Source organism: Mus caroli, unplaced genomic scaffold (assembly GCF_978045245.1).
Source record: "Mus caroli unplaced genomic scaffold, Mus_caroli_1 scaffold_5, whole genome shotgun sequence".
NCBI classification, from domain to species: domain Eukaryota; kingdom Metazoa; phylum Chordata; class Mammalia; order Rodentia; family Muridae; genus Mus; species Mus caroli.
Genome location: NW_028227260.1, coordinates 133,054,727 through 133,082,347, shown reverse-complemented (window position 1 = coordinate 133,082,347; position 27,621 = coordinate 133,054,727). Strand labels below are relative to the sequence as shown.

The window sequence follows — 27,621 nt, the reverse complement described above, 5'->3', positions numbered from 1 at the left end:
ATGTGTTCCCCCTCCCCCAAAATTCAGGTTCTCTTGTTCATTCATCCCAACACCTGAAGGAATTAGAATCTGCTCAATTAAACAACTCTAACAGAATCTACAAAGTGAATTACTGTGAAGCCTGAGAACGACCAAGGAGACTCCAGGTGTTTTTTGTTTTTGTTTTTGTTTTTGTTTTTGTTTTCTTTGTTTTGTTTTCAGTTCCCACAGACCTCAGTTAGATAAAGTCAAGGGACATATGGACAGGCTGTTGTCTTCTTGTGGCTGTACAAAGATGACCATAATGGTCAGGAGTCACAGTGACCCACATTATTATTCCCTGTCCTTGAACCTATCTGACACACTTACATGTGGCTCCTCTTTTTAGCTTAAAGAAAACTTTGGTTTATTTTCTAAATTTCTGTTATCATTCTTCCAATACAGTGGCTACTTCCCCCACCCCCCCAAAAAAGCCTGATTATACTCTATGACCTAGGCCTGAACAACACACAACTCACTGTCTTTAAAAGCTACTCTGAAATGAGGGCCACGTGCCCATCTGAGGCATCACTGAAAGGAAAAGAAAATGTCTTCTGCCAACAGAATATTTCCTCATCTACTGACTCCTAAAGCTGGAAGTTGGCATTAGCCAGAATCTCTCCTATTCAAATCTCAGCTTAACTCTTGTTTTGTCACAGATGTTCACAGAAGAGTCAAAGTCATGTAACAATCACAACGAAGTAACTGCAATGTATATAGACTTTTAAAAACATAAAGTAAGGATATCCCTATAACCTAAATGTTTAAATTAAAGGCTGTATGTCAAAATATTAGTGGAAATATTCTAAATTATCGAATAAAGCCCAGTAAATCTACCCCTTAACACTCTAATCTACAGTTTCTGAACAAAATAGGGTCTCATGTATCCAGGCTGGCTTCAAACTTATAGTCAAGTATAACCTTGAACCCCTGATCTTCCTGTCTTTACCTACCCAGGGCAGGCCACAACTAAACTTTTCTTAGGTTAGCCAGAACAGAGAGCAAGTTGGTCCACTGATCCACAAAAGAATCAACCTCAATCAATATTCTCTATCTCTGTCCCTCTCTGTGTCTCATTGTCTTTGTGCTTCCATTTTTCAATATATCTCTCCTCTCTCTATCTCTGTCTCTCTGTGTATCTCTATCTGTCTCTAAATCTTTCTCTGTCTTCTGTGTATCTCTCTGTCCTCAGATCTCTATCTTTCTGTCTCTGTCTCTTTCCTCCCTTTCTCCCTCTCTCCCCCCTACTATATTGTCCACTGGCCTGCTATTTCTAGGCTCAAAGAACCCTTAGTCTCTGCTTTCCCACTGTTGATTGCATCTATAGAGGCACTTTGCAACACCCAGCTACATCTATAGTTTAGGGTCAGAAAACTATGTTATTTCAACCCATCTTTCACATAATGACTTTTTTGTGGTAAAACCATATACAGCTTCTTTTAAAATAACCTTTTAATATGCTGTGTATATATGGAAGCCTGAGTGAGTTTCTGTGCAGCACATGTGTGCAGGAACCCAGAGAGGTCAGAAGAAGGTGATAGAGTCATGTCCTGTCCATGACAGGAGCTTGTGCACTGCCATGTGGGTGCTGTTAACACAACATTATGTTTGTGAAAATGGAAATTTTCTACAAAATGAAAATGTGAATACTGTACCAGATTTAGACATTCTTCTACACTCCGACTTATCTGCAATGCAGTATGCATGTCCCTGAAGACAAAAAGAAATTAATACTGTAGTCAGCCCATCTGAAGGAAAAGATGGAACTGAATATACAAATGGTGAAAATAGTAACTCATAGTGCTCACCTCTCATGCATTGCTTCTCTGCTTGCTATATCCATCCCTTCTTCCTAGAAGGGACAGAGAGAATGGTAAACCAAGTGCCTAATTCCTACTGATCTACTAAATTGCATTTCGGTTGAGAGTTTCAAATTTTCACTAAGATGTCCTTTATTCTCCAGGCTATGGAAGTGCTACATTGTTTCATTTTATATATATATATAAGCGTCTGGCTCTCTACTCTTTGCTACCCTACAAATTACCACAACAGTAGTCTACTACTTATGCAGTGCAACATACCAAACGCACAGAAGCTGATTGGATGAGAAACTCTACCTTGCAGCAGTCAAGGAGGAGAAGACCAACATTCACAATTACATGCTTTTCTCTACTAGAAGTACTTTGATGGCCTTAGTCTATAGCATACCAAATGCCTAGCAGTATGGATTTGTTTAAGAAAATGATGGGATTCAAAGATGATTTAAATCAAACTATTGGGGTTCAAAATATGTATGACAGGGCTGGCGAAATGGTTCAGTGGGCAAAGGTGCCTGGTGACTTGGTTTTATCCCAAGGACCCATAGGATGGAAGGAGAGAACCATCCGCTAAGTGGTCCTTTGACCTCCACATTTGCATCCCGGAATGCCCCATCATATAACTACAGGCCTAATTAATTAATTAATTAATGTAATAAAAGTTAAACCAGGCATTACATAAGTGAGGAAAGGATCCTGTTTATATAGAATTGTAAGAGGGGCATTTAGAATATTTAACAAAGAAGTAAAGAGTATTAGTGAAAATGTGGAGAGACTATAACCTTTGAATGCCATTGGCAGTAATGAAAATGGGATTGATTCCCTAGAAAAGTCCCAAAAGAGATAGAAATCAGGGCTAAAATACTTTTACACCAACATCCATAACAGCACCATTCATTCAGAGGTGAGCAATCAAGTGTCCTTTAAGCAGATGAGGATCAAAATGTGCTATGCCCATACAAAAGAATATTATTCAGCTATATATAAAAATCAAGGTTTGGCTTAGACATGAAGCTCAGCAGCAGAGTGCTTGCTTAGCATGTACAAGGGCCTGGGGTTCAACTACCAGTACTTCAAAAGAAAGTTCTAATATATACTGCAACATGGGCAAATCTTGAAAACATTATGCATAAGTAGAAAGAGCAAGGACAAATACTATATGATTCCATGTATATAGTACCTAGAATAGTCAAAATTCATAAAGCAAGAAAATAAAATAGAACTTACAGGCTCAGACTGGGGTGCTTGTGAGAATATAAGACTTGTTTAAATGGATATATAGTTTCTTTGAGGCATGATAAGAAAGTTCTAGAAGTAGAAACGGTTGTCTAACATTGTGAATTACTTAATACTATTAACTGTACTCTTAAAAATGTTTAAAATGGAGCAAAGTATATAGTTCAGTGGCAGAATGCATGCCTAGCATGAGTAGGGTTCTATAGTACCTGCTACTCCAGAGAGGCTTGCACCAGTAGATTACCCAAGCCTAGGAGTTCAGGACTAGCTCAAGGCAGCACAGTGAGGCCTCATTGCAAAACGAATAAAAAAAAAAATCCTACCTTGGGTAGAAAATAAATGCTAGCAATGTAGAGTTGAAACAAATATTGGGAAAATGACAGATTATAAATAGAAATTCACATTTACTATCAGTATTGAGCAATTACTAATAATATTTAAGAATTTATAAAAGTAGAATTTCTAGTTTATTGTATTCTTTAGTATTTCTCTTTTGGGGAGAGGAGAAACATATTGAAACAAAGTCTCCTGTAGATCAGGGTGACTTTGAACTAAGATTTGTTTCTTAGGCTGGCCTTGAGCTCCTGATCTTCTTGCCTCTGATTCAGAACATTGGAATTTCAGGCATGCACGACCCATTTTGTATACAGTCGATGATTCATACAATGTACTAGCACAGTGGTATATATCCAAAATGTATAAATAAACATGGTTTATTATGCACTTTGAAGATGCGTACATTCAGGTTTTTATTGATGGTATGTGTGATTAAATGAATTAAAAGGTCCAGGTATATAACTCTATGGTAGAGTGTAGGCGTAGCATCCACAAAACCTTGAGTTCAAATCCAAACAACAAATAAATAAATTTAGAGATTATGGTCTATAATGTGGACTCTGAATGCCCCACATAGCTCAAGGTGGCTCAAACTCATTATGTAGCTGACAGAGATCTTGAACTCCTGATCCTGAGATTTCTGGCATGTGTCACTACACCTAGCAATTTATCTGTTTTGTTTTAGGAAGTCATTCTTAGAATTAAAAATGTAATTGGCTATGACTGCTTTTAGAATTATAAAAACAGCTATAATAATAATAACAATAATAATAATAGCAGTAGTGGGGCTGGTGAGATGGTGCAGTGGGGAAAATGCTTGCCTCCAAGCCTCCTGATGATGACCTGTTTGCTTGTCAGGAAGTACAAAGAGGAAGGAAAGAATCAGGTTCTACATGGTGTCCTCTGACAGCCACATACATGTCATGGCACACACATACATATACACACACAGAGGCACAGACACACACACATACACACACACACATGCATGCACACATGCACCCCAATAAATAAGTAAATCCCCCCTCAAATTAATTTAAAAAGAGCAACTTAATGTTGAAAATTCTCTAACCTGTTTGATTTGGAAAATCCGGTTGGCAGATGTACGACTGCGGGAAGGTAGAAACAGCTAAAAATTAAAATATAAGAGTCAGATTTATTGTAATGTTTTGATTAATAATTTAAAACATGAGCCAGGCCGTGGTGGCACACATCTTTAATCCTAGCACTCAGAAAGCAGAGGCAGGCAGATTTCTGAGTTCAAGGCCAGCCTGGTCTACAAAGTGAGTTCCAGGACAACCAGGGCTATACATAGAAACCCTGATTTGAAAAAAATTGAAATATGAAGTTAATGTTATACTATCTAAAATACTTATTGAGTGTACAGCAGCAATGGCATATGTTAACTTCAAAGCTTCCAAAAATAAACTTGGGGCGTGGCAATGGTGGTGCATGCCTTCAATGCCACCACTTAGGAGGCAGAGGCGCGTGGATTTCTGTGAGTTTGAGGCCAGCCTGGTCTATATAGAGAGTTTCAAGATAGCTAGACCTACACAGAGAAACTTTCTCAAAAAAACAAAACCAAAAATAAATGAATAAAATTTTGGCTATTGACTGAAATATTGTAATATTGTGTTATTCAGAAGTATATATATATATATATATATATATATATATATATATATATAGAGAGAGAGAGAGAGAGAGAGAGAGAAAATTACAATTGCTAACAAAAGAAACATGAGACAACACATCAATACAATTTTTTTTGTTTCCCTCTGAAGTTAATCTGTTTTTGAGACAGAGTCTCATGTAGACCAGATTGGCCTCAAACTCCTTATACAGCTAAGTCCCTCCACTTCTGCATACTGGGATCTCAAGTACACTACCACATCCAACCCATCATCAAGTTTCCTTTCTTAAGACACTAGCTCTCAGTGTCACCTCACTTTTCCTTTTGGTTTTAGCTCAGCACTAAAGCTTATTGAGAGGTGTTACCAGAGCAAAAAGCTCAAACAGCTATTAAATCAGCAGCCAAGCTGCCTGGCATACAAAGAAAACATGAACAGAATAATTTCATCAAATATCTTAGAAGGTTGCTGGTGACAACTAATTTTCATAATATGGGTTGACTTAAGGCAAACACTTTCAAGTAGTTTACAACATTTTCCTTTTCGTTGCTAAGATACTTGTTGCCTAGGTCCTTTCTCTTTTTCAGAGCTACTTTCTCCTTTTTTGTCTTGTCTCAAAGCTTATGAAAGCCCGTGTAAGAGAAGAATGAAACAATGAGGGGATTTAAAGCTAAGTATGGACACAAAGCTTAAATTACCCTCGGAATTTATCTAAAATAGATAACAAGCCTGGTTGTTTCCTGAAATGCTCTGTACTGAATTTATCATATCTGGCTTTCACAGGCTGATTTTATCTTGTAGTACTGGGGAATCAAACCTAAGGTTTTGTGTAAGATAGGAATGTGTCCTTCTACTGAGCTCTACCCCCAGCCTCATTATATTTTAATAACATATATTAAGTACATAGACAATGTATGTATATATTTTTATATTAAGTATATCTATATATGCATATATATTAAGAACATATATTAAGTGGAGCAGCTCAAAAATACCTAATGAGTACCTACTATGTGTTACAGCACTTTTCTAGGGCCTGGGAATCTAGTAAATATGCTATCTTCCTGACCTTGAGAAAATCAACGTCTAGTTAGGAAAAAGAAAAGAAAAGAAAACAAACAACAAAGCCCAGGTAAGTGCCAGCGCCTCACAGAGCAGACAGAAATCCTTTTTGCTGTTAGATTTGTTGTATTATTTTATGTGCCTGAGTGTTTTGCCTGCATGTTCATATGAGTCCACATGTGTGCCTGGTGCCCTTAAAGGTCAGATGCTACAAGCCCCCATGTGGGTGCTGGGTATCGAATCCAAGCTGTCTACAAGAGAAACAAGTGCTCTTAACCACTACACCAACAGTCTAGCCTGAGGTAGGAATTCTTAATGGGTACAGAAGGTATTCCAATGAATGGGAAAAACGACTCAGGTACAGGTCCATGTCTAAGGCACAGAAAAGCTTAAGGTATTGAAAATGTACTGGGAGGAATTGGCAGAAAATAAATTAGATGAAAAGTGGCTGACATGGAATTGTAATTTTTGGAACTTGGCCTCTGTTCTCAATAGAAAACAAAGTATAGGCTTCTTGGCATTCCTAAATCTTAAAGGTCTTTAAAATGAACGAGTTCTGTGTGCTATGAAAGGTTACAGAAAAATGTAGCTGCAATATGTGGGGAAAGTTTCAAGTGAAGGAAGGAGGTAGTAAAAAAACAGTCTATGGTCTTAATGTAAAAGGGACCTTGGGATGATGGAAGTGGGTTGGAAAGATGAGGTCAGCTGAAGGCTCAAAGTAGAAAATCACAGGCATACTGTGGCCAAGAAAAAGATTGAAGATGAATGTGTGTCAAATAAACACATCCGTTTATGAAGGAGATGATTTTCTGTTTTACTAGGCTTTCAAATGTTACCACATGACTTTTTCAGGAGCAGACGAGTTCACTTAATAGTATTTTAACCAAAGCTGGAAGCACAGTGGAGAGTGTAAAAATGACAACACAATAGTCATACATAGAACTTACTCATGGCACCAGATGTGTTGGCACATCCCTTTAATTCCAGCACTCAGGAAGCAGAGGCAAGCAGATCTTCATGTTCGAGGCCAGCCTGGTCTATAGAGTGAGTTCCAGGACATTCGGGGCTACACAAAAAAATCCTTTCTCACTAAGGTTTTCTTTTAAAGGGAACTCCTTTGAGTTCCCACAAAAGTTACATGTGGAGATTGGCATCACTGTTTCACCATAGAGCTCCACTGTAGAAGTATGACTAACTCATACACTTTAGTATTTGTCACACCCTTATTTAAAGAGTTGTGTTTCTTATCAGAAGGAAAGAGAAGAGATTAAAACAGCAGCTAATAAGCTATAGATCTTAACCTTTAGGAAATCAATGATGGAAGCAAATACTACAAAAAAAAAAAAAAACACACACGCAAGAACTATTGGCCATGATGATGCACACCTGCAATACCAACCCAGCACCTAAAACAGGAGGATGGGAGTTTCCAGATAACACACAGTAGAACCCTGGAGAAACATAGAACCCCATCTGAAACAAATTTTGCTCCTATTGTGCTGTTTTAATTTGGAGTGGAGAAAATAAAGTCTTACCTAGTGCAAATAGTTTCTTCTGAGATAGCTCAGAAGTTATGAGTGTACACTGCTCTTGCAGAAGACCTGAGTTCAGGTCCCAGTGCCCAGGATATGCGGTTCACAACTGCCTGCAACTTCAGAGCCAGGGGATTCAACACTGTTTTCTGAACCTCGTGGGTATTTACACACAGACACACACACAGAGAAACACACAGACACACACACTTAAAAAGTAAAGTAAATGTTTCAAAAATACACACACAAAAAGAACAAAAAGAGACAAGAAACAAATGTCAAATGGAAAGAAAGTAGAATGGGGGGGGGCACCACAAAAGTAGGTCAGCATGCAGAGGAGTAGAAGACAGGGGAAAGGCTTAAAGTAACATTTGATTTGAGTTAGGCCTTGTAGAGTGAGAGATTTGGTAGCATATGCCACAGAAAAGTGAAAATGTTTCCTATATTTTAGGCAAGGATATTAACCTGTTGTGCATCCAGGAAGAGAGGGAAAGAAGAAAAGGAGCTGATGCCAAAAGAGTTTAAAATGATGGAGAGTTTTATAAGCTACACTCAAATTTCTAAGTGCAGAAAAATGACTCCAGTAAATACAGGACTGGAGCAAGTAGCAGGTTATATCCAGCAGCGCTCTTTATTAGCTTTGGGGTGAACATGAGCAGATATGCAACTCTGAGCAAGCTTTACCTTCTAGCCAGAGGGCCAGCCTTTTCTAGCCATGTTTTCGGCCTGAGATTTTAATAAGAGAGAGAGAGAGAGAGAGAGAGGAAGACAGAGGAAGACAGACAGACAGACACACAGAGACAAAGAGACACACAGAGAGGCAGAGACAGATTTTTGGAGATAGGTTCTCACTATGTAGCCCTAGCTAGCCTGAAACTTACTAAAGGGATCAGGCTGGCCTTGAACTTACAGAGATCTACCTTCTGCTTTCTGAGTGCTGAGATTATATGCATGCACAGTTAAGCCTGGTTTTACCTCCAGAGTCATCTTACTGGCCCATTTGCTAGTTTCTGGATGTCCAGGACCATGGTACTTTACAGAAAGCTTACAAACACTCATGTTTTCATAATTCAAATTACTAGACAGTTCACAATATATAGTGTGAAACATTGATGTTTGTGATGTTTATAATCTAATTGAAAAGCTGTGGTAACATGGATATATATATATATATATATATATATATATATATATATGTATATATTCTATTTAGAAAACTTTGCATTGGCCGAGTTTTCATTATATGTTAGTGTGTGTGAGTGAGTGAGAGAGAGCGAGGTGGCAAATTGTTCTAAACTCATTACGCAAGTTTTTTCAAAGATACTTTTAGTTGACACCAAATAGGTGATGAAGAGACAGTTTAGGTTGAGACAAAGATCTTAAATTTCCTATTGGAAAATGTTGCCCAGGAAATCATGAGAGGACCAAACAACTGAAAGGAATCCCGAGCTGGACGTGGTGGTGCACGCCTTTAATCCCAGCACTTGGGAGGCAGAGGCAGGCGGATTTCTGGGTCTACAGAGTGAGTTCCAGGACAGCCAGGGCTATACAGAGAAACCCTGTCTCAAAAAAACCAAAAGAAAAAAAAAAGAAAGAAGGAAAGAAAAGAGAGAGAGAGAGAGGAAGGAAGGAAGGAAGGAAGGAAGGAAGGAAGGAAGGAAGGAAGGAAGGAAGGAAGGAAGGAAGGAAGGAAGGAAGGAATCCCATGTGGTGAGTAGGACTAAAGTGAGCTTACAGAACTGGAAGACTTTTACGTTGCATACATGTAGCTCAAATATTTGATCAGCAGCTTCTTTTATCAGTACCACTGTGGAAAACCAGAGATTTTCTTGCTTCCAGAGAAAGCAAGAACTCTGGAAGCAAGTTTCCCCCAAAGCAAAGCACTGCTGGTTGATGCTGGCAAGGAAAGTGCTTTGTGTTTTTTTCTTAGGTGGAACAAGATATTGAAGTCAAAAGAGAACTGGGTTATAAAGCTCAGTGGTAAGAAGGCTTGCTTAGCATGCACCGGGCTCTAAGTTCAGTCCTCAGCAGTGAAGCCATTTTCTGAGATATTGATAAACTTCCTGAGTGTCTTTTGCGGAAATTCTCACTATGTCTTTTTCTCCTCATCTAGGAGGATGAAATTCCTTGGAAGGAAGCAAGAGTACAAGTGCCAAGAAATGATGGGCAGAGTATGTATGTGCGTGCTTAAGGATGTTTAAGGGAAGTGGAGGGGGAAGGGGCTAGAGTGCATGCTAGCTAAAATTCATTCCTAAGGAGTATATTTCACTGGAGAAATTAAGGAAGTCTGGATTTGTTTTCCCAAAAACACAGCTGGATATGGTGACCTGTAAATCCCAGCACTCTAGCAGTTGGGGCAGGGCCTTGAGTCTGAGTTCATCCTATACATAGACATAAAAGAGATAGATGGAGAACCAAAACTAGTGTGCATGGCTATGTAAAAAATTAATGAATTTGAAAACATTCTAGTTTCACTATTCTTAACCCATTTCCTATCCCAGTTGCTACAGATAAAATGCTTAGATAATCCTGAAGGAAGGGCTGTGGGCTATGCTTAAGATCACTCTGCCCGGTTCCACAAATGATGAGTCAAGGCAGCTTACATTAGTCCTTAACAGGAAGAGTGTCGGCTGGATAGACTGAATACAGAATAGTGCTAGAAAGCAGATGATGTGTTTGCTACCAGGGGAGCATGAACTGATTTGGAGCTTGTGGCCACCAATGTGCAAAGCTGATGATCAGACAAACATTAGAGATCATATAGTTAAAATGTTTGCATCCTCTGTTGTAGCACAAGCCTGCAACTCCAACACTGGGCAAAAGATCTCAAGTTTGATGACAGCCTAGGCCACACAGCTAGATCTTGTCTTTAAAAAGAAAAAAAAGAAAGAATGAAAGAAAAGGGGGAAAAGAAAAGAAAAAGGGAAGTGGACGGGATGGTTAGAAAATCATACTCTTTGTGTCATTTCACAAAGGATTTGTTATGCTGTGAAACGGGAGATTTTAAGTCTATCACCAAAGTTTGAAGGTCTCTACAAAATGTCTAGTCACACAGTAGAACTATGTTTTTTCTGAGGACAGAAAAAATTAGTGAGGCAGAGGCAGAAGTTGGAAGCCATCTTAGGCTACATAGTGAGAATCCACAAATACGGAAAGAATAGGGTTGCGAAAGTCTGGGAAGAGGCAGATCATTAAAACTATTGTTCATGCTTGATGAAAATATTTAAATACTATAGAAATGTAGACAGTAGAAGTTATATTTGTCCTATGATGGTATATTCCAGAGATAGCTACTAACAACGGTTTGATAAACACATATATGATCATGTTATATACATATCTTGAACCAGGGTCTAATTGCTAGAGACAGATTGTTAGTGAGGCTACTGAAGAAGGGAGAGTGCAGACGTGGAAGGAATTTGGGTCTCTAATGACATCACTGAATGATCGAATTAGCCAATCCTGGAACCTCTTCTATCATCTGACATCTTAGAGGCTAAGCCTCTTCTAATTGGATTTTGGTGCTTCTGCCTATAGCACTGTAATTCATCATGTCATTCCTAGATAACTTAGCATTTCTGTACTAATGTAAACATATACTTACATATGTCTTATACTAATAATGAATTGATACGTTGACACAATAAAAACATATGCCTTGTGTTATCATAGCAAGCTAAATCAATAAGCCTTGAAATCCCCATCATTAAATAAGTTAGATGACTTCAATTCTTTGCAACAAAGACCCATTATATAAGATGGCTTATTTTAAATACACATTGCATTAAGCTGAACCTTATGTAAATTAGGAATCTATAATTCCTATGGATTTGCATTAAAGTGTTGGGCACATGGTTACTGTCTACATATACTATCAGTACTAACACCATCTTGGGATTGAAAAAATGGATCAGTGTGTAGTGTTTTCTATGCAAGCATGAGGACCTGAGGACAGATCCCTGGCATGTACATAAAAGCCAGGCATGATGAATGGTGTGCATCTGCGATCCCAGAGCTGAAAAACAGAGACAGGGAGATCCCTGCAACCTGCTGGTCAGCCATTCTAATTGATTTGGTGAGCTCCAGGTTCAGTGAGAGACCATGTGTCAAATAAATAAGGTGAAGAAAGATTGAGGAAGGCAACCGATATCAAGCTTTGCCCTCCCCAATTATGCATATATACTTGCACATGCACCTACACATGCACCCTTGTACACACACACACACCATCTAATATTTATTGATCATTCAATATGTGCAAGTGCTGTGCTAAATGTTTTATTATGATAGATGTAATTATCAAAAAACCTATAATGTTAATGTTATCACATTCTCATCTTCCAGATAATGGAATTAAGGCATAGAAAAGGTAGTTTGACCCCAAACAACTAAACTGAGTTTATGTGCACAGTGTTATTTATTTGTTTGTTTGGTTTGGTTTTTTTGAGACAGGGTTTCTCTATGCAGCCCTTGGAACTCACTCTGCAGGACAGGCTGGCCTTGAATTCAGAGATAAGACTGCCTCTGCCTCCCAAGTTCTGGGCTTAAAGGCGTGTGTCACCACCGCCCAGTCAGCGTTATTCATTTGTGTCCTTACTTTCCATCCTTCCACACCAGAAACCAATCTGGCCTCATTGTATCTCACACTTTTCTGCAATGAAACTAATTTTCCAACTAAATCCAGGTCCTCTGCCAGACAGCAAGTGCCCTTAACCACTGAGCCATCTTTCTAGCCCCACTGTCAGCCAGTTTGCCATAGTTATTGTAGTAGTACCCTCCCATTGAAGATGTAAGATCTAGAGACTGCCATATCCAGGGATCCATCCCATAATTAGCCTCCAAACGATGACACCATTGCATACACTAGCAGGCGTTTGCTGAAAGGACCCTGATATAGCTGTCTCTTGTGAGACTAGGCCGGGGCCTAGCAAACACAGAAGTGGATGCTCACAGTCAGCTATTGGATGGATCACAGGGCTCCCAATGGAGGAGCTAGAGAAAGTATCCAAGGAGCTAAAGAGATCTGCAACCCTGTAGGTGCAACAACATTATGAACTAACCAGTACCCCAGAGCTCTTGACTCTAGCTGCATAGGTATCAAAAGATGGCCTAGTCGGCCATCACTGGAAAGAGAGGCCCATTGGACATGCAAACTTTATATGCCCCAGTACAGGGGAACGCCAGGGCCAAAAAGTGGGAATGGGTGGGTAGGGGGGTCGGGGGGAGGGTATGGGGGCTTTTGGGATAGCATTGGAAATGTAATTGAGGAAAATACGTAATAAAAAAAAAGATATGCATGTATCTACCTTTGCCTTATTCTAATCTACCTTTGACTCTAAAGGCAAGGTAATTTAAAAAAATTTAATAGATGTTGCTTATTTTTGAGAGAGAATCTCATGCAGTCTGCATTGGCATTTAACTTGCTGAGCATGTAACTGAGGATGACTTAGAACTTATGATCTTTCTGCTTCACCTTCCAAGCTTTGGGACTCCAGGTATGAACCATGATACTCAGTTTATAGGGTGCTGAGGATCAAACTGAGGGCTTTGTACATACTGGGCTTGCACCCTATACCTCCAGCTCCTGAAGGTTTAGTTTTAGGGGTGTGTGTGTGTGTGTGTGTGTGTGTGTGTGTGTGTGTGTGTGTGTATGTTTGTACATATCAGTATAGTTCCCCATCTGAGGCCAGAAGCTAGACCCCCCAAGATCAGGAGTTGTATTGGGAACGTAACATGGGTGCTACAGCAAGTGCTCTTAACCTCCAATCTATTTCTCCAGCCCCATGAGAATTTTTGTTTGTTTGTTTGTTTGTTTGTTTGTTTGCTTGCTTGTTTGTTGTTTTGAAACTGAATTTATTTTTGGAGCCCTAGATGTCGTTGAATTTACTCTGTAGACCTTACCTGCCGGGAATTCGGAGATCCACCTGGCTCTGCCTCCTGACTGTTGGGATTAAAGGTGTGTGCCACCACCACCACCACCCAGCCCCCAGGGTGATTTTTTTTTTTTAACTGCAAATTTGTTCATAGCAACCTTTGGCTTAAGAACTCTTCAGGGCCGGGCGTGGTGGCGCACGCCTTTAATCCCAGCACTTGGGAGGCAGAGGCAGGTGGATTTCTGAGTTCGAGGCCAGCCTGGTCTACAGAGTGAGTTCCAGGACAGCCAGGGCTATACAGAGAAACCCTGTCTCGAAAAACCTAAAAAAAAAAAAAAAAAGATCTTATACTAGTCTACTGGTTCCCACATGTCTTTCCACCTCCCAATCCATTCTAGCTACGATGTATTCTTTCCAAATCTGTACATGCTCTCTTATCTCCACATATTTTACTCCTACCTCACCAAATATGCTATTTTCCTTTATCCTAGATGTTTAAATATTTTATTTTTGAAAATTAAAATATAATTGCATTGTTTTTCTCTTTACCTTCTTCTCTCCAACCTTTCCCATGTACTCCTGTACTCTCAAATTCATGGCCTCTATTTCTTCAAGGGTTATTAATTTGTTATTTGTGTATGTGTGGGGGTATATGTATCCCATTGCACATGAATCTTAAGGTCAAAGAAAAGCATTCAAGAGTCAGTTCTGCCCTTCCTTCTTCAGTCCCCAGACTCTGGAGATAAGGAGACTAGGGACGTAGAGAGGGAAGGAAGCAGGAAGGGAGGGAAGGGGAGAGTAAGGAGAGTAGATGGCCATGGGGAGGAAAGGAGGGTGGAGAGCGGGGAACCAGGAAGGAAAGTGACAGGGAGAGCAAGAGAGGATGGGGCTAGGAGGGTGCAGGAAGTGGAAGAGGGGGAGGAAAGGAGGAGTGAGAGGAGAAGAGGGGTAGGAGAAAGGAGGGAAGATCAAGAGAGCAAGCAAGAGGAGGTAAGGGAGGAAGGTATATGTGGAGGGAAGGGAAGAAGAGTTGAGAGGGAGGGAAGGGGTGTTAGGGGTCTAGGAAAAGTAAAGAAGAATCACTAGCTTCCCAATGTTTTATGAGATACCCAAGCCAGCAGAACTATTACGCGAAAACCTTAAACTCATACCAGAAGATTTATCCCAGGAATCTCAAGGTGATTCAACATAAGAAATTCTGCATAAGATACCCTATTAATAGCACAAAGGGGAAGAAGACACTATTATTTCAAAAGATGCAGAAAACGTACAACAATTCAAACAGGTAGGAGTAGCCGGGAACTTCCTTAGCATGACAAAGGCCCTTCATAGCTTAGTCCTGGGTGGAATATTAAGAGGCCGCCCACCATTCCATCAGCAAGACAAAGATACGCACTTGTTGAAACTAGAGAGGTGGTGATTCAAACAAACGGCGAATGCACTGAATGGCTCATTGCCTCCTTAAAATAGCTCATTGAATGCTGGGAACAACAATTTACATCATCTAAGAAAAAAATTTACATGATGAATCATTAATTCTTTTGACGTACTGACCTATAAGAATGTTTTCATTTTCCTAGCTTTAATTAGCAGAAAAGGAGTTATAGTTTAGAGATCTTATGGTAACACCACAAATTGGAATTTTTAACAACAATCTCAGACGAATGTGAGAGAGAAGTTGAACTAAAAAGGACTAAAAACAACTTTTAAGAGAGCCTGAGACGGAAACGAGATGGCTCTACATAAGAGATTTAAAAGCTAATTCAGCTGCAGAGAAATAATTGTAAGTCTATTGGATGTGTTTGCTTTCCCTTAGTAATGTTTAGAGAAGTTGTTTGTTTCTCAAAGCCATTCTAGTACATTGTCGGGCTTCATAGTTCCTAGGTGATGTAAGTCCCAAACACTGCAGGGTGAGACCCAGCTTCGTTTTAACAAGCCTTCCATATTCTACAAGTCTGAGAGGCACCACTGAAGACCAAGAGGTGTGTCTTACATAGGGACGCCACAATAAGAATTTTCTTACCAAACCATGCTGATTCAGAAATGGGGAGCTGTTCCTTCTCATTCTTGTGGGGCCAACTTGGAATCCCTGTGAATTATCACTAAAGCAAAAGAAACCATTTTTTAATATAAAATTCATTACCAGAATTGTAAACAGAAATACATTATAGTTAAATGAATACTATGAATGTAAATGATTTCATGGTGGAGATAGCTCTGCACATGTTTTCACACACATACAGAAAGAGAGAAAGAGAGAGAGAGGGAGAGAGAGAGAGAGAGAGAGAGGGAGAGGGAGAGGGAGAGGGAGAGGGAGAGGGAGAGGGAGAGGGAGAGGGAGAGAGAGAAGAGATTAACTCAGCTAAGCTTAAGCAAGTTTCCTTGTAAGGTAAGAATTTCTCAGAGACGCCATTTTACCTCTAATTGTCCCCCTGAGAATAAGCATAATTTACTGTAACCTTGGAAATACGACATTTGTGTGTGTGTGTGTGTGTGTAAACCTGTGATTTAATTTTTTGATCAGAGCTACAATGTACAAGCACAAATTCTCTCTTAATGCCTGAACTGTTACAAAAAGAACCATAACCAATAGCAGGGCTCACAGGTCTGCCATTGTCAGCAGGTAAATGTTGCCCTGGGGTATTAAAATGGTTTTGAATTCATTGTGTAACTCTAAAAGATTTCACATGAAAAAAATCCAGACTCGATATTTCTGGCTTCAATAGAAAATTTGCAAGTTTGTTCAACCCTGGGCCACATTCCCACACTGCAAAGAAGAGCAGACAAGTTAAACAGCCAACTACTGACCACTGAAAATGAGGCCTATGTCCTCAACCTGACTGTTGCCTTCACAGGTGGCCTCAATCCTATGTGACCTCGTCACCCAGAAACAGTCATCTTTTACTTTTTATGTTTCTTTTTTATCGTAGCTCTTCGATTTAACTCCAAAGAAGTCACAAAAGAATACAGATGGTTCCCTTGTACTGTTTATCCAGGTTTCTCTACTATAATAAATTGTCTTTAGCTAGGACTGGTAGTGCATGCCTAAAATCCCAGCACTTGGGAAGTAAAGGCAGGAGAATCAGGAATCCAATGCCAGTCTCAGCTACATAGTGAGTTTGAGGCTACATGAAACTAACTCTCTCTCTCAAAAAACAAAACCAAAAACCAAAAACCAAAAACCAAAACAAACAAACAAACAAACAAAACCCTAACACTTTCTTCTTACTGTCTATATCCAATCAAGAGCCAGTCTTTTAAGCTGTACCCCTAAACTCTATTTTCTATCCATTTTATTCTTTTTAGGATCGTTGCCAAAAACCACTTCAAAGCATTTTTCCTTATACACAAACTGCACAATAGTCTCTTTGGCCTTCTCACCTCTGTTCTTTCCCTATTCCAAGCTATTTAGTAGACTGCCAGGGTCACCTTCCTAAAGAACAGCTTGCTCTCTAGCTCACAATTTTCAGTGGCTATTATCTACCACACTCAGGTCTTTATTGTGACATTCAAAGCCCTCCACACTCTGGCTACAGACTTTTGGATTTCAGGGACTAGGAGAATTTCTGAACAAAACCTAGACACAAACACAGCTTCTCTGTTTTTCTTTTGCCAAGTATATCACAGTGAAGTGAGCAGAGTTCACAGCAACCTACTCTGTAGTTTTGAATCAACTACAAGAGATGAACTTAGAGGCTATAGACACAAAGTACCTAGGAGTGTGGGATATTCGTTACTCTTATTTGACCAGCACACATTACATACATATATCAAAATATATAGGGAGTCTGAAAATGCAGTTATTTGTGTTAATATGAACTTAAAACTTTAAGGAAATAGAAATATCAACTACCTTGATTTGATTATTTCATATTATACACATGTATTGAATGGTCTTGTACTCAACAAATATGTACAATTATTAGTAATTAATTTTTCAAATATTATTGACCCCAATTTTCAATATGTTATTTATTATTTTACTTTGATGGTAGGGATTGAACCCAGTACCTAGCACGTGCTAGCCAAGTGAGCTACATTCTCAGCCCTCTTTTTATTCACTGAGTTGCCTAGGTTGGTTTGAACTCACTTTGCAGCTCAGGTAGGTTTGTATATTTGTTTGCCTGTGTGTGAGGCTGGGGATCAATCCAGTTTCTCATCCATGCTAGGCAAGTACTCTACTGGAGAGTCACTCCACTACCCAGACTTCTAAGCATATAAATAAGAGCCAGAGAAACGGTTATTTAAAAACCTTGAAGCCAAGTATGGTGATGTATATCTCTAATCCCAACACTTAGGAGGTAGAGGCAAAAGATCACCAGTTTAAACACAGCCTGATCTGTAAGACTCTGTTCAACGTTTTGACATTAGAAATTAAGTTAACTAAGTGGAGTTTGAGAGTATAAAGAACTCATAGTGATCCTTCTGCCCCAGCCTTCCAAATGCTGGGATTACAAGTATGCCCCACCTCACTCAGCTATCAAAGCATTTGATAGACCATGGGAAACATGTCTCACATGCATGAAGTCAGAGACGTGCCTATGTGAGCACTTTTTGTTGTTTATGGCATATTTATGAGCTAGGGTGAAGTCAGAGTCTCACTCTGAAGGAAGAATTGGTCTAAAGTAGGATGGTACTGAGCCTTAGTCAAATTCATTTCCCTGTCTTAGATTTCCAGTTGCATGTGCACCATATTCCTTTACTCACGCCTCAAATTCTTAGTGTCTGGCTACTGTCCAAGCTACATCTAGCAGGAAACTATTCTATCTGCAGTTTGCTCAACATTGCTACATAGAGTCCAAGTGATTTTCTACTTTCACATCAAATTCCATGTATAGAAAAGTTTACCTTTCCGGAAGCATTACTTACAGAAGTGAATTTCCTAAATGTGAACTCTGTAAAACAGTCTTACTGTTTCTAAGAAGTTTCTGGGCTGAGGATATCGTTTAGTGGCATTGAGTTTGCCTAGTATGTTACAGACTTTAAGTTCCATTCCTGGGACTCTCAAAACAAAAACTAGCAAGTCAAATATCCTGCTATGCTTTGCGAATGTCATTTATTAGTAAAAATACCAAGGTCAAAAGCTTTGACTAGGTAAAATGGTGAATTCCAGGTTCAGTGAGAGGCCCTGTTTTAAAAAGCAAGGTGGAGAGAGATAGAGGAAGATAAACTCTCTCTCTCTCTCTCTCTCTCTCTCTCTCTCTCTCTCTCTCTCTCTCTCTCTCTCTCTCTCTCTCTCTCTCCCTCCTTCCCTCTCTCCCTATCCCTCCCTCCCTCCCTCCTTCCCTCTCTCCCTATCCCTCCCTCCCTCCATCCCTCTCCCTCTTTCCCTCCCTCCCTCCCTCTCCCTCCTTCCCTCTCTCCCTCCCTCTTTCCCTCTCCCTCTCCCTCCCTCCCTCCATCCCTCTCCCTCTTTCCCTCCCTCCCTCTCCCTCCTTCCCTCTCTCCCTCCCTCCCTCCCTCCCTCTCTCTCCCCCTCCCTCCCTCTCCCTCTTTCCCTCCCTCTCCCTCTTTCCCTCTAACCCACCCCTCTCTCTCTCTCTCTCTCTCTCTCTCTCACACACACACACACACACACACACACACACATACACACACACACACACAGACACACAGACACACACACACACACACACACACACAGAAAGAGAGAGAGATGTTATTTTTCCATAGTCTCCTTTGTTGTACACAGGACTGAAGGGTTTTATTTAATATTAATGTGCAATTTGAGATAAATTCCATCGCTCAAGGTCTTATTGCATGAAGTAACATTTATACAGAAAATTGAATTAATGGTAATTTATTTGGTAAACATTAAAGCTACAAAGCTTACCATGTAAGCTAGTCTGTCTGCTTGGCTAGCAAGTCCCTGGGATCTACCTGTCTATTGGACCCCAAGTGCTAGCTAACATTACAAGGCCTAACTGCCAAGCCTGGCTTTTATTGTGGGCTCCGGGGATCTGAACTCAGATTTTCATGCCTGTGTATTAAGCAATTTACTCACTGACCTATCTTTCTAGACCCAACAGCAAACTTTAATGCCCTCGTGGTGGTTTGAATGAGAATGTCCCCACCGGCTCATATGTGTGAACACTTGGCAGCCAGTTGGTGGAACTCTTTGGGGAGGATTAAGAGGTACAGCTTTGTTGAAGGAGATGTGTTACTGGGGGACAGTTTTGAGTTTCAAAGCTGAAACCATCCCCAGTGTGTATGTCTTTCATTCTGCTTTGGGGTGTGTCTCAAGACGTGAGCTTTCAGCTCTGTTCCGGTGTCAGGCTTGCCTGCCTGCTGCCATGGTTCCTGACAGGGTTAGAGTCATGGGCTCTAACCCTATTCTAACCCTATTAAACCACCAGCCCCAAATCAAATGTTTCTTGTTTAAGTTGCTGTGGTGCTTTATCTCAGCAATAGGAAATAACTAGTACAGCCACCTATGTATTTCTTATCTGCTCATATATCATGTGTATACCTGTGCTTTGTTTACAGAGTGTGTGTGTGTGTGTGTGTGTGTGTGTGTGAGAGAGAGAGAGAGAGAGAGAGAGAGAGAGAGAGAGAGAGAGAGAGAGAGAGAGAGTAAAATATACTTCTTCTGAATCAATTATTTCCTTTTTGGGGGCTGGGGGGGATATTACCCACTGAGATTGTAAAATTCAAGAGGTCAGCTTTCTGCAGCACCTAAAACTTTTTTTTTTAAATTAGGTATTTTAAAAAGTCCAAATGTATTTATTTGCTTGACAACAATTTCCATCTTAAGTGTGCAGGAGGTGAAGGTCAAACAAAGGTGACAAGTCAGCTGAGAAAGATGAAAAAGCAATAGTCATAACAAGTCTGAAAGCATGAGTGGAGGGATGCTCAGCTTCTTCAGAGGAGAAGCTAAGAGATAAAGGGAAATTACAAGAATGCCATGCCCCACACTAATAGACCCATCAGAGGAGAGTGGTCCTGTTCAGACATGTGTTAAGCTAAGGATGGGTCAGGATGAGGTGAATGCTGTCCCTCAGTTTGCCACTCCCTCTCCTCCACTAGGCTGAGGTGGGGTCTTTAGACAGCAGGAATATGGGAGATGCTTGTAAGACCTTGATAAATGAAAGCAAGGAAATTCTATTAGATGTCATTTTGTTCAACACAGCCCCTCCCCCTTTTGCCCTCAGGTACATCTACCCTGCTCACCCAAATCCATTGACCAAAGGGTTGCTGTTGGATCTTCTAATGTAGCTGATGTCTACAGAGCTGGAAGTGGGTACCAGGCCTGAATCCACTTCCATAGTCTCCTGTATCACATCTGTGTTGAGGATAAAACCTCTGCCAAGTTGGAAATTTTGGAGGGTATCTGGCTCTTCTTCATTTAAAGACATGTCTTGGTGGTAAGATGCTGGAAGGAGAAAAGCAAATGGCAGAGAGTGAGAAAATAGTTGTAGAAGGCCTTAGATGAGTAGGGCCACTCACCTTTGCAGCCCTGCTGTCCCTAATATCTGTGGACATAAATCTGGGCAGAAGCAGCTTAAAACCTCCTAGTTCTCACCTGGACCCCTAATTGCCAAAAAGGTCGAAATCACTAATACAAAAGACTGAGTAAATGTTCCCTTTTCTAATCCACAGCAACAAGTCACTGTCAAAACAAAAACTACAGATTAATGTCCAGAGGGAACAGGGCAGTTATGCCTCCACCAACGTCTTTTGTCCAGTCGGATGATGCATACTAACTATGAAAGCAATTACCATCTTTTGTGGCTCAAGACCAGAGCAGCAGAGTAACACATGTGCAGTCTAGGAACAGCCTTTCCATAGCTCCTTTCCCCCGTGTTCTTCCTAGTGCTGTGCTAAAGGTCATTTATCTGTTCCTATGCTGACTGTGGCATTCAGGAAAGAGTTCAGAGGCATCAGTTATGGAAGAATCCTTTGCTTTCTGCCCTGTATTTCAGTTCTTCCAGGACTGATCTCTTATCTTTCATGACCGAAACCAACACGCTTGCTTAATGACATGTATGTTTCCCATAACAGCAGACAAACTACACCTCTGTAATTAAAAAACACAACTAAAGTCCAGAAATAAAGAAGAGCAAAATGCTAAGTGTTTATGGCTTTGATAAATTGCTTTCCCAAGTGAACCAAATGTGCAGATAAATCATTGTTTTTATAACTATTTTTTACGATAATCTGATATGAATATTACAGTGTATTAGAATTGGCTGTCAACTGATTTACAGATATAACATAGCAAAGCTTATTTTCTTAAAACAAAAATCTCAGAATATATCCAAATCAGTGTTTCATTTTATGTAGTATTGATGCTGTATTCATTTCAACACTGCTTCCACTTCATCATAGCTCACAACACTTAGCTTCTCATTTAGACTTTTTCAGCATCATATAATGATGCCTATTTGGTGCTAAAATCTTTTTTGGTTTTTCGAGACAGGGTTTCTCTGTGTAGCCCTGGCTGTCCTGGAACTCACTTTGTAGACCAGGCTAGCCTCGAACTCAGAAATCCACCTGCCTCTGCCTCCCAAGTGCTGGGATTAAAGGTGTGTACCATCACCACCTGGCCTGGTGCTAAAATCTTAATTTCATTTTAGGAATATTAGGGGGAGGCTTGTGACAGGGCCTCACACTGTAGCCCAACCTTACCTGGGACCTACCCTGTAACACAAGCTGGCCCGGAACTTGTAGCAAAGCTCCTCTTGAGTGTTTACCAGCATAAGGCACCATGCCCACCTTTGATTTTATGTTTGAGTGTGTGAGTGGATAAAGAGGGAATACTGGGGATTGAACCTAGAGCATGACTCTAGGGAAATGCTTCACTGCTAAGGTATGACTTCAACATGTTAATAATATTGTAAAGCTACACATTTTAGGAAATGTATACAGAATTGGCCAGAAAAAGTAAATAAACCTAGTGAAATGGGATTTTTTTAAAAATTAAAATAGCTACAATATTTGAATATCACTTTAGAGTTTATAAAATGTTTTCATATGTCTCAATTGGTTCAGTCATCAGCCTCGTTCAGCTAATCAGTGGTGAGCTTAAACTAATGGAATTGTCTTGACATAGTTTGTGAAAAGTTATGACATGTAAGATCATAATCACTTATTTTTCATTCATTCTGGGAATAGAAGAAGAAAAACTTGATTATGTTCAACAGAATTGAATTATCCAAGTCCCAGACATGAGGATGATTTGGAGTCTCTGTTCCTGATGTAAGACAGGTTAATAATAGTTACCATTTATTGGGCACTTACGTGCCTGGTACTACCCTAATCAGTTTAAATATGTGATCACATTTAAAGCTTACAATAATTCTGTGAGGTAGGCACCATCACAATGCCTACATTTCAAAGGCGGAAGCCAAAGCCCAGAGAGGTTATTCAAATTCCAAGTACTGAGAAGCTAAGACAAGATTTTTGTGCCTTTCTGGTAAGGTAAAACCATAGATGGGTTAAAACTTCTGAATGTTTGTCTGAACACGATTTCTATACTAATAAACACTCAATACATATTTAAACTGCTATATAAATACACACAAATTTAAATAATCTATACTTCATAGTTGTCTTGAAAAATATATATGCTACTACTTTTTACAGTTCATACAGATTCCAAAAGATTAATGATACATAACTTGGTACCAGTAAAATCCAGTTTACCACTCATGATCTGAAAGGCATTATGAAAATTCCCTGAGTATTTGGAAAGTTTGTAAAAAAAAATGGTTATTAAAGTTGAGTAATGAGAGAATACAGGAAAAAGGTTGTGCTCAAAGACAGAAGAAAGGGTCAAGGTAAAACTGTGTAACCAAAGACTATGGAGTACACACATTAACAAAAGTTCCTGCCTCCATCTTAATTTTCATGTCATATATTAATATTCTTGGAGGTAGTATGTTTTAATGACTGTATTTTGAATAAATAGACAGAATTTCATATACCTCTGCATTTCAGAGAGTTTTTAAACATCTAAGTATAGTAACACTGAGAAATAAGCATAATGCAACGACAAGGAAAAAAACCAGAGACTGTGTTTCTAGAAAAAGGGTTGCACACATTGCTTCTTCTTTCCTATGAGAACTTGATGTTAAGACCCTATTGATGAAGATACCACACCCTTCTGTCACAGTACATGGAGGAATCCAGCTGACCCTGACTGGGAAGCTTCAGCCCCACCGGGTAGACTTCATAGTACTAGAAAGTGCTATATAGGCTTCTAAGGTTAAGAAAAATCATGAACACTCTTACCTAACTGTGAATGCTGTGACCCACACTAAGATTTGCTCTGTCGAGATATGCTCATGAGTACAATAGTGGCATGAATGTTCTGGGGATAACTGATTCCTTTCTGGTTGAATTTAAGGTCCACTCTACAAGAGGAAATTCATGCTAGTGTTGTAATTCTGACCACGAACCTATCTATGGCTGGGGAGCTCATAGATGCCAAGGGTGAACTTATTATATTTTATTAAATAAACATAGTATTGAACCACCCTCTAAATAAGGTATTTTGGGATGGAAATTAGTGCTCTCCCTTCTCATTAGAGAAGCTTCTTTGTACAGTGAACAACAATTAATGAGCCCATATGTAGCGATTTAAGTGATTTTGAAGTGCTTAGCCATAAATGGGGCATCTATATCACATCCCTCAACCCAAGTCTTAGAGAACACTGGGACAGAGGTGTGGGGGAAGGTTGTAAGTGCCAGCACCCATGGGTAAAAGGGCTTGAGGGAAAGTGTTTACTGAACAGAACAGGAGTGAAGTGGGACTACAGCTGCTGTGATTGCCTGCCTAAAGATCAAGCCAGTCAACATTCCAGCAGGAAGGAGGGAGGGGTTAACAATCACCTACCCCTAACTGAAGAGCTACTGACAGTTGGTGGCTGCTAGCTGTGGGAGAGTCCATTGTCTTTCAAGGTGTGATCCCTAGTAGACTGACCATACTTTAGTGGTCGGCCCCAAACCCATATAAATAGGGGTAGTGCAACTGGACTCAGTGGGTTATATATAAAAAAAAGAAAGTGTGAAGTTGTGTGTGTGGGGGGGGTGAGAGTTGAAGGGGTGTGGCAGACCTGGGAAGAGTTAGGGGAAACAGTGGGGTAAGAGAATAATAAAAGTACATTGTATATGTGTATGAAGTTCTCAAATTATCAAAAGACATTATACTTAAAAAGAGAAAGAGAAGGGATGGCACAGAAATAGGAAATGACTATATGGTAGGGTACTGTATTACTCAAAGGGAGGAATTCTCTTTCTCAAGAGATTTTTATGTTAGAAACTGAAAACCTGTAAAGACATAGACAGAACCCAATACATCCACAGCTGAGAATATCAAAAGGATCAAGTACTACAAAGCCAGAGAAAGACAGTACCCTATTATGGCCAACATAGGATTTAAAGAGATTAGTCTTACTTCTTTTTATCTCTACCCATATATTAGTATCCTCACCCACAGTGGTTTCTCTTCTACAACAGGCCATGGTCTCAGATCAATTGTTTCCTTGGACCTACCTTAAAACTTACACTATCTTGTTCTTCCTAAGTCTCAGTCTGCTGCCCAATCTGCCAATGGTCTCATCTGTTAAAGCTGTCCCCCAGAAGTGTCATAATCAGCTCTCTATTTGCTGGGTTGCCATAGCAACCTTAAAGTAACACTTCAACCTTTAGTTCCCACAAGAGTAAGCCAACGAGAAGTAAATACCTGGTCACAAACCACAAATAACCCATTCCTCTTAAAAGATTGATATTAAAGGCAACAAAAACTAGGTAGACACTGATGGTGTGAATAAACTAGGACATGGGAACTACCATTAAGCATGTACTGCTCCAACTTCAGTTCCCAACACTCACATCAGGCTGGTCACAACTATCTGTAAGGTCAGCCCTGAGGGAACAGATATCTCTGGCCTGCTCAGGCACGTGAAAACACACACACACACACACACACACACATAAATGAAATATCAAACATTATAAACTATTGCTATTGCTCCTACTTACCTCCCAGAACTTGATGGTAAGATCCTAATCTCGAAAACACTACATACTAGAATCAAATAACATGGGACAATCGATCTGGTACTAGCTTTCATAGTGTTGGAAGGTACTATGAATATTACTAAGGGAGAAATATAATCATTATTTCTACCCAACAAGGAATGTTCAGCCTGGCAAGATATGCTCACTGGTACCTGTTCAGTCTGAATGAGAATACTCTTCATAAACTCATATGTTGAATACTTGGTCTTCAGTTAGTGGAAGTATCTTGGAAGGATTACAAGGTATGACCTTAGTGGAGGCAATGGTGTGTCACTTTGAGTGTGTCACTTTTCCAAAAGAGGCTTTAACTGTCTTAGTTACTTTACTATCGTTGGGCCCAAACACTACAATTTAGACAACTTATATAAAAGAAAGCATTTAATTGGGCTTATAGTTTCAGAGAGTTAGCATCCATGATGGCAGGACAAAAAACATGACAACAGGTAGAGCTCTGAGCTCACACCTTGATCTGAAAGAAGGAGACAGAACACACTGGGAATGGGTACAGTATTTTGAAAGTCAATGTCATTCTCATTCAAACCACCACATTCCACTTCCCGTCCTTCACTGGCTCATGGCCATATTTTCATTCAAAATGCGTTTAGTCTAACTTCAAAAGTCCCAATAGTTTTTCAGTCTCAATATTGTTTAATGTCTAAAGTTCAAAGTCTCTCTGAAACTCAAGGCAATCTCCTTAATTGTAACACCTATACAATAAAAAAGCAATAAGTAAGTAAGTAAATAAATAAATAAAATAAAATTGGCTCTATAAGCTAGGACCTGAAATCTTCAGCAATAGAATCTTATCATCATGTTTTAGAGACTAGTAAGGAGCAAAGGCAGTAGCATGCAGTGTTAGAGAGTTCATCTTTGTTTGTTTGTGTTGTTTTATTTAAGAAATTTTCAGATTTTTTTCTATGTAACTCAAGCAGACCTGAACTCACAATCCTCCCACCTTAGCCCCTACTACTGAGATGTTTTTAATGCAGCTGGAAAACGGAAGGACATGGTTGTTGTGAGGGACTATGTGAATCTTTACTAGTTCAGAGTTTTGCACAACCATGAGTCATTTCTTTGGTTAAATAAACTCCGATTAATTTGCCTAATGTCTTTAAATTTTAAATTTTCGATCAGCTCAATTAAAGAGTAAACACGATTAAATAACTTTTACCAAGAAAATAATAGAGAATCTATCCAAAAGTTCTTTGTACATCTTCAAAATATGGCCAGCAAGATGGATCGTGAGGATAAGGGAGTTTCCTGACAAGCCCGACAACTTGAGTTTAACCCTTAAGTTTAACTTGGTGAAGTAAATTGGCTTCCTCCAGTTGTCTCCTTAGCTTCAGATGTGGGCCATACAGCATAAATGTTGAGGTATAAAATGACAATTGTGTAGGTTAACTTTATTATGGAGCAACCAAATTGAAGAGAAAATTATTTTTGCTAGATAGAAAAAAAAGTAGTGTGTGTGTGCACACGCGCGTGCACGTGCTAAAATAGAACATTGGACCCCTTTGAGCTGAAATTCAGTGTGGTTGTGAGCCACCAGACGTGGATGGTTGAAACTGAACTCCTGTTTTTTGCAAGAGCAGCAAATGCTCTTAACCACTTATAGGCGCTTAAGCAGTGCTTGAGATGGATGCTGAGAACTCAGCTCAGGTCTTCTGGAAGAGCAACAAGAGCTCTCAAACATTCTCTAGCCATCTCTCTAACCCTGTTTTGCTAATTTTCAAACCAATTTCGTAACTATTATATTTCCCATACTTTGTAATTTTGGATGATTGAAAAGTATCTAGGAAGAGATATTCGTGTGGCTAAGATGAGATGATTTAATATTTTCTCAGTTGTTATAATACTTCCTTGCATGTAGTAAGTGCCATGTATGTGTTTTAAAAATTAATTTCAGCTGTCACATGCATCATATTATGATTGCTAGAATGCCTTGGAAAGAAAACAAATCTTTTATTTTTGTCTAATGGAGCTGAGGAATTTAATAAATAAGGGGGGCTGAAGGGATGGCTCAGAGGTTAAGGGTGCTTGCTGCTGTTACAGAAGACTCGAGTTCTAATCCCAGAACCCATGTTGAGCAGTT

The 27,621-nt window shown here is 39.7% G+C and overlaps 1 protein-coding gene across 3 annotated transcripts in view; it reads right to left on the bottom strand.

Annotated features, from left to right (window-relative positions):
* The window catches only part of Pabir3 (PABIR family member 3), a 60,809-nt gene extending 35,752 nt beyond the window's left edge, over nucleotides 1-25,057 (bottom strand). For 2 of the 3 annotated variants that reach the window (XM_021153669.2, XM_021153670.2), the window contains exons 1-6: nucleotides 24,940-24,991; nucleotides 20,676-20,877; nucleotides 15,529-15,607; nucleotides 4,480-4,536; nucleotides 1,827-1,870; nucleotides 1,674-1,728 (exon numbers count right to left, since the gene is read on the bottom strand). In XM_021153669.2, coding sequence (XP_021009328.1) covers nucleotides 1,674-1,728; nucleotides 1,827-1,870; nucleotides 4,480-4,536; nucleotides 15,529-15,607; nucleotides 20,676-20,877; nucleotides 24,940-24,970 — 468 coding nt within the window. In that variant the 5' untranslated portion in view covers nucleotides 24,971-24,991. The other variant, XM_021153671.2, reaches the window with a different exon arrangement.
* Between the last annotated feature and the right edge of the window lie 2,564 nt (nucleotides 25,058-27,621).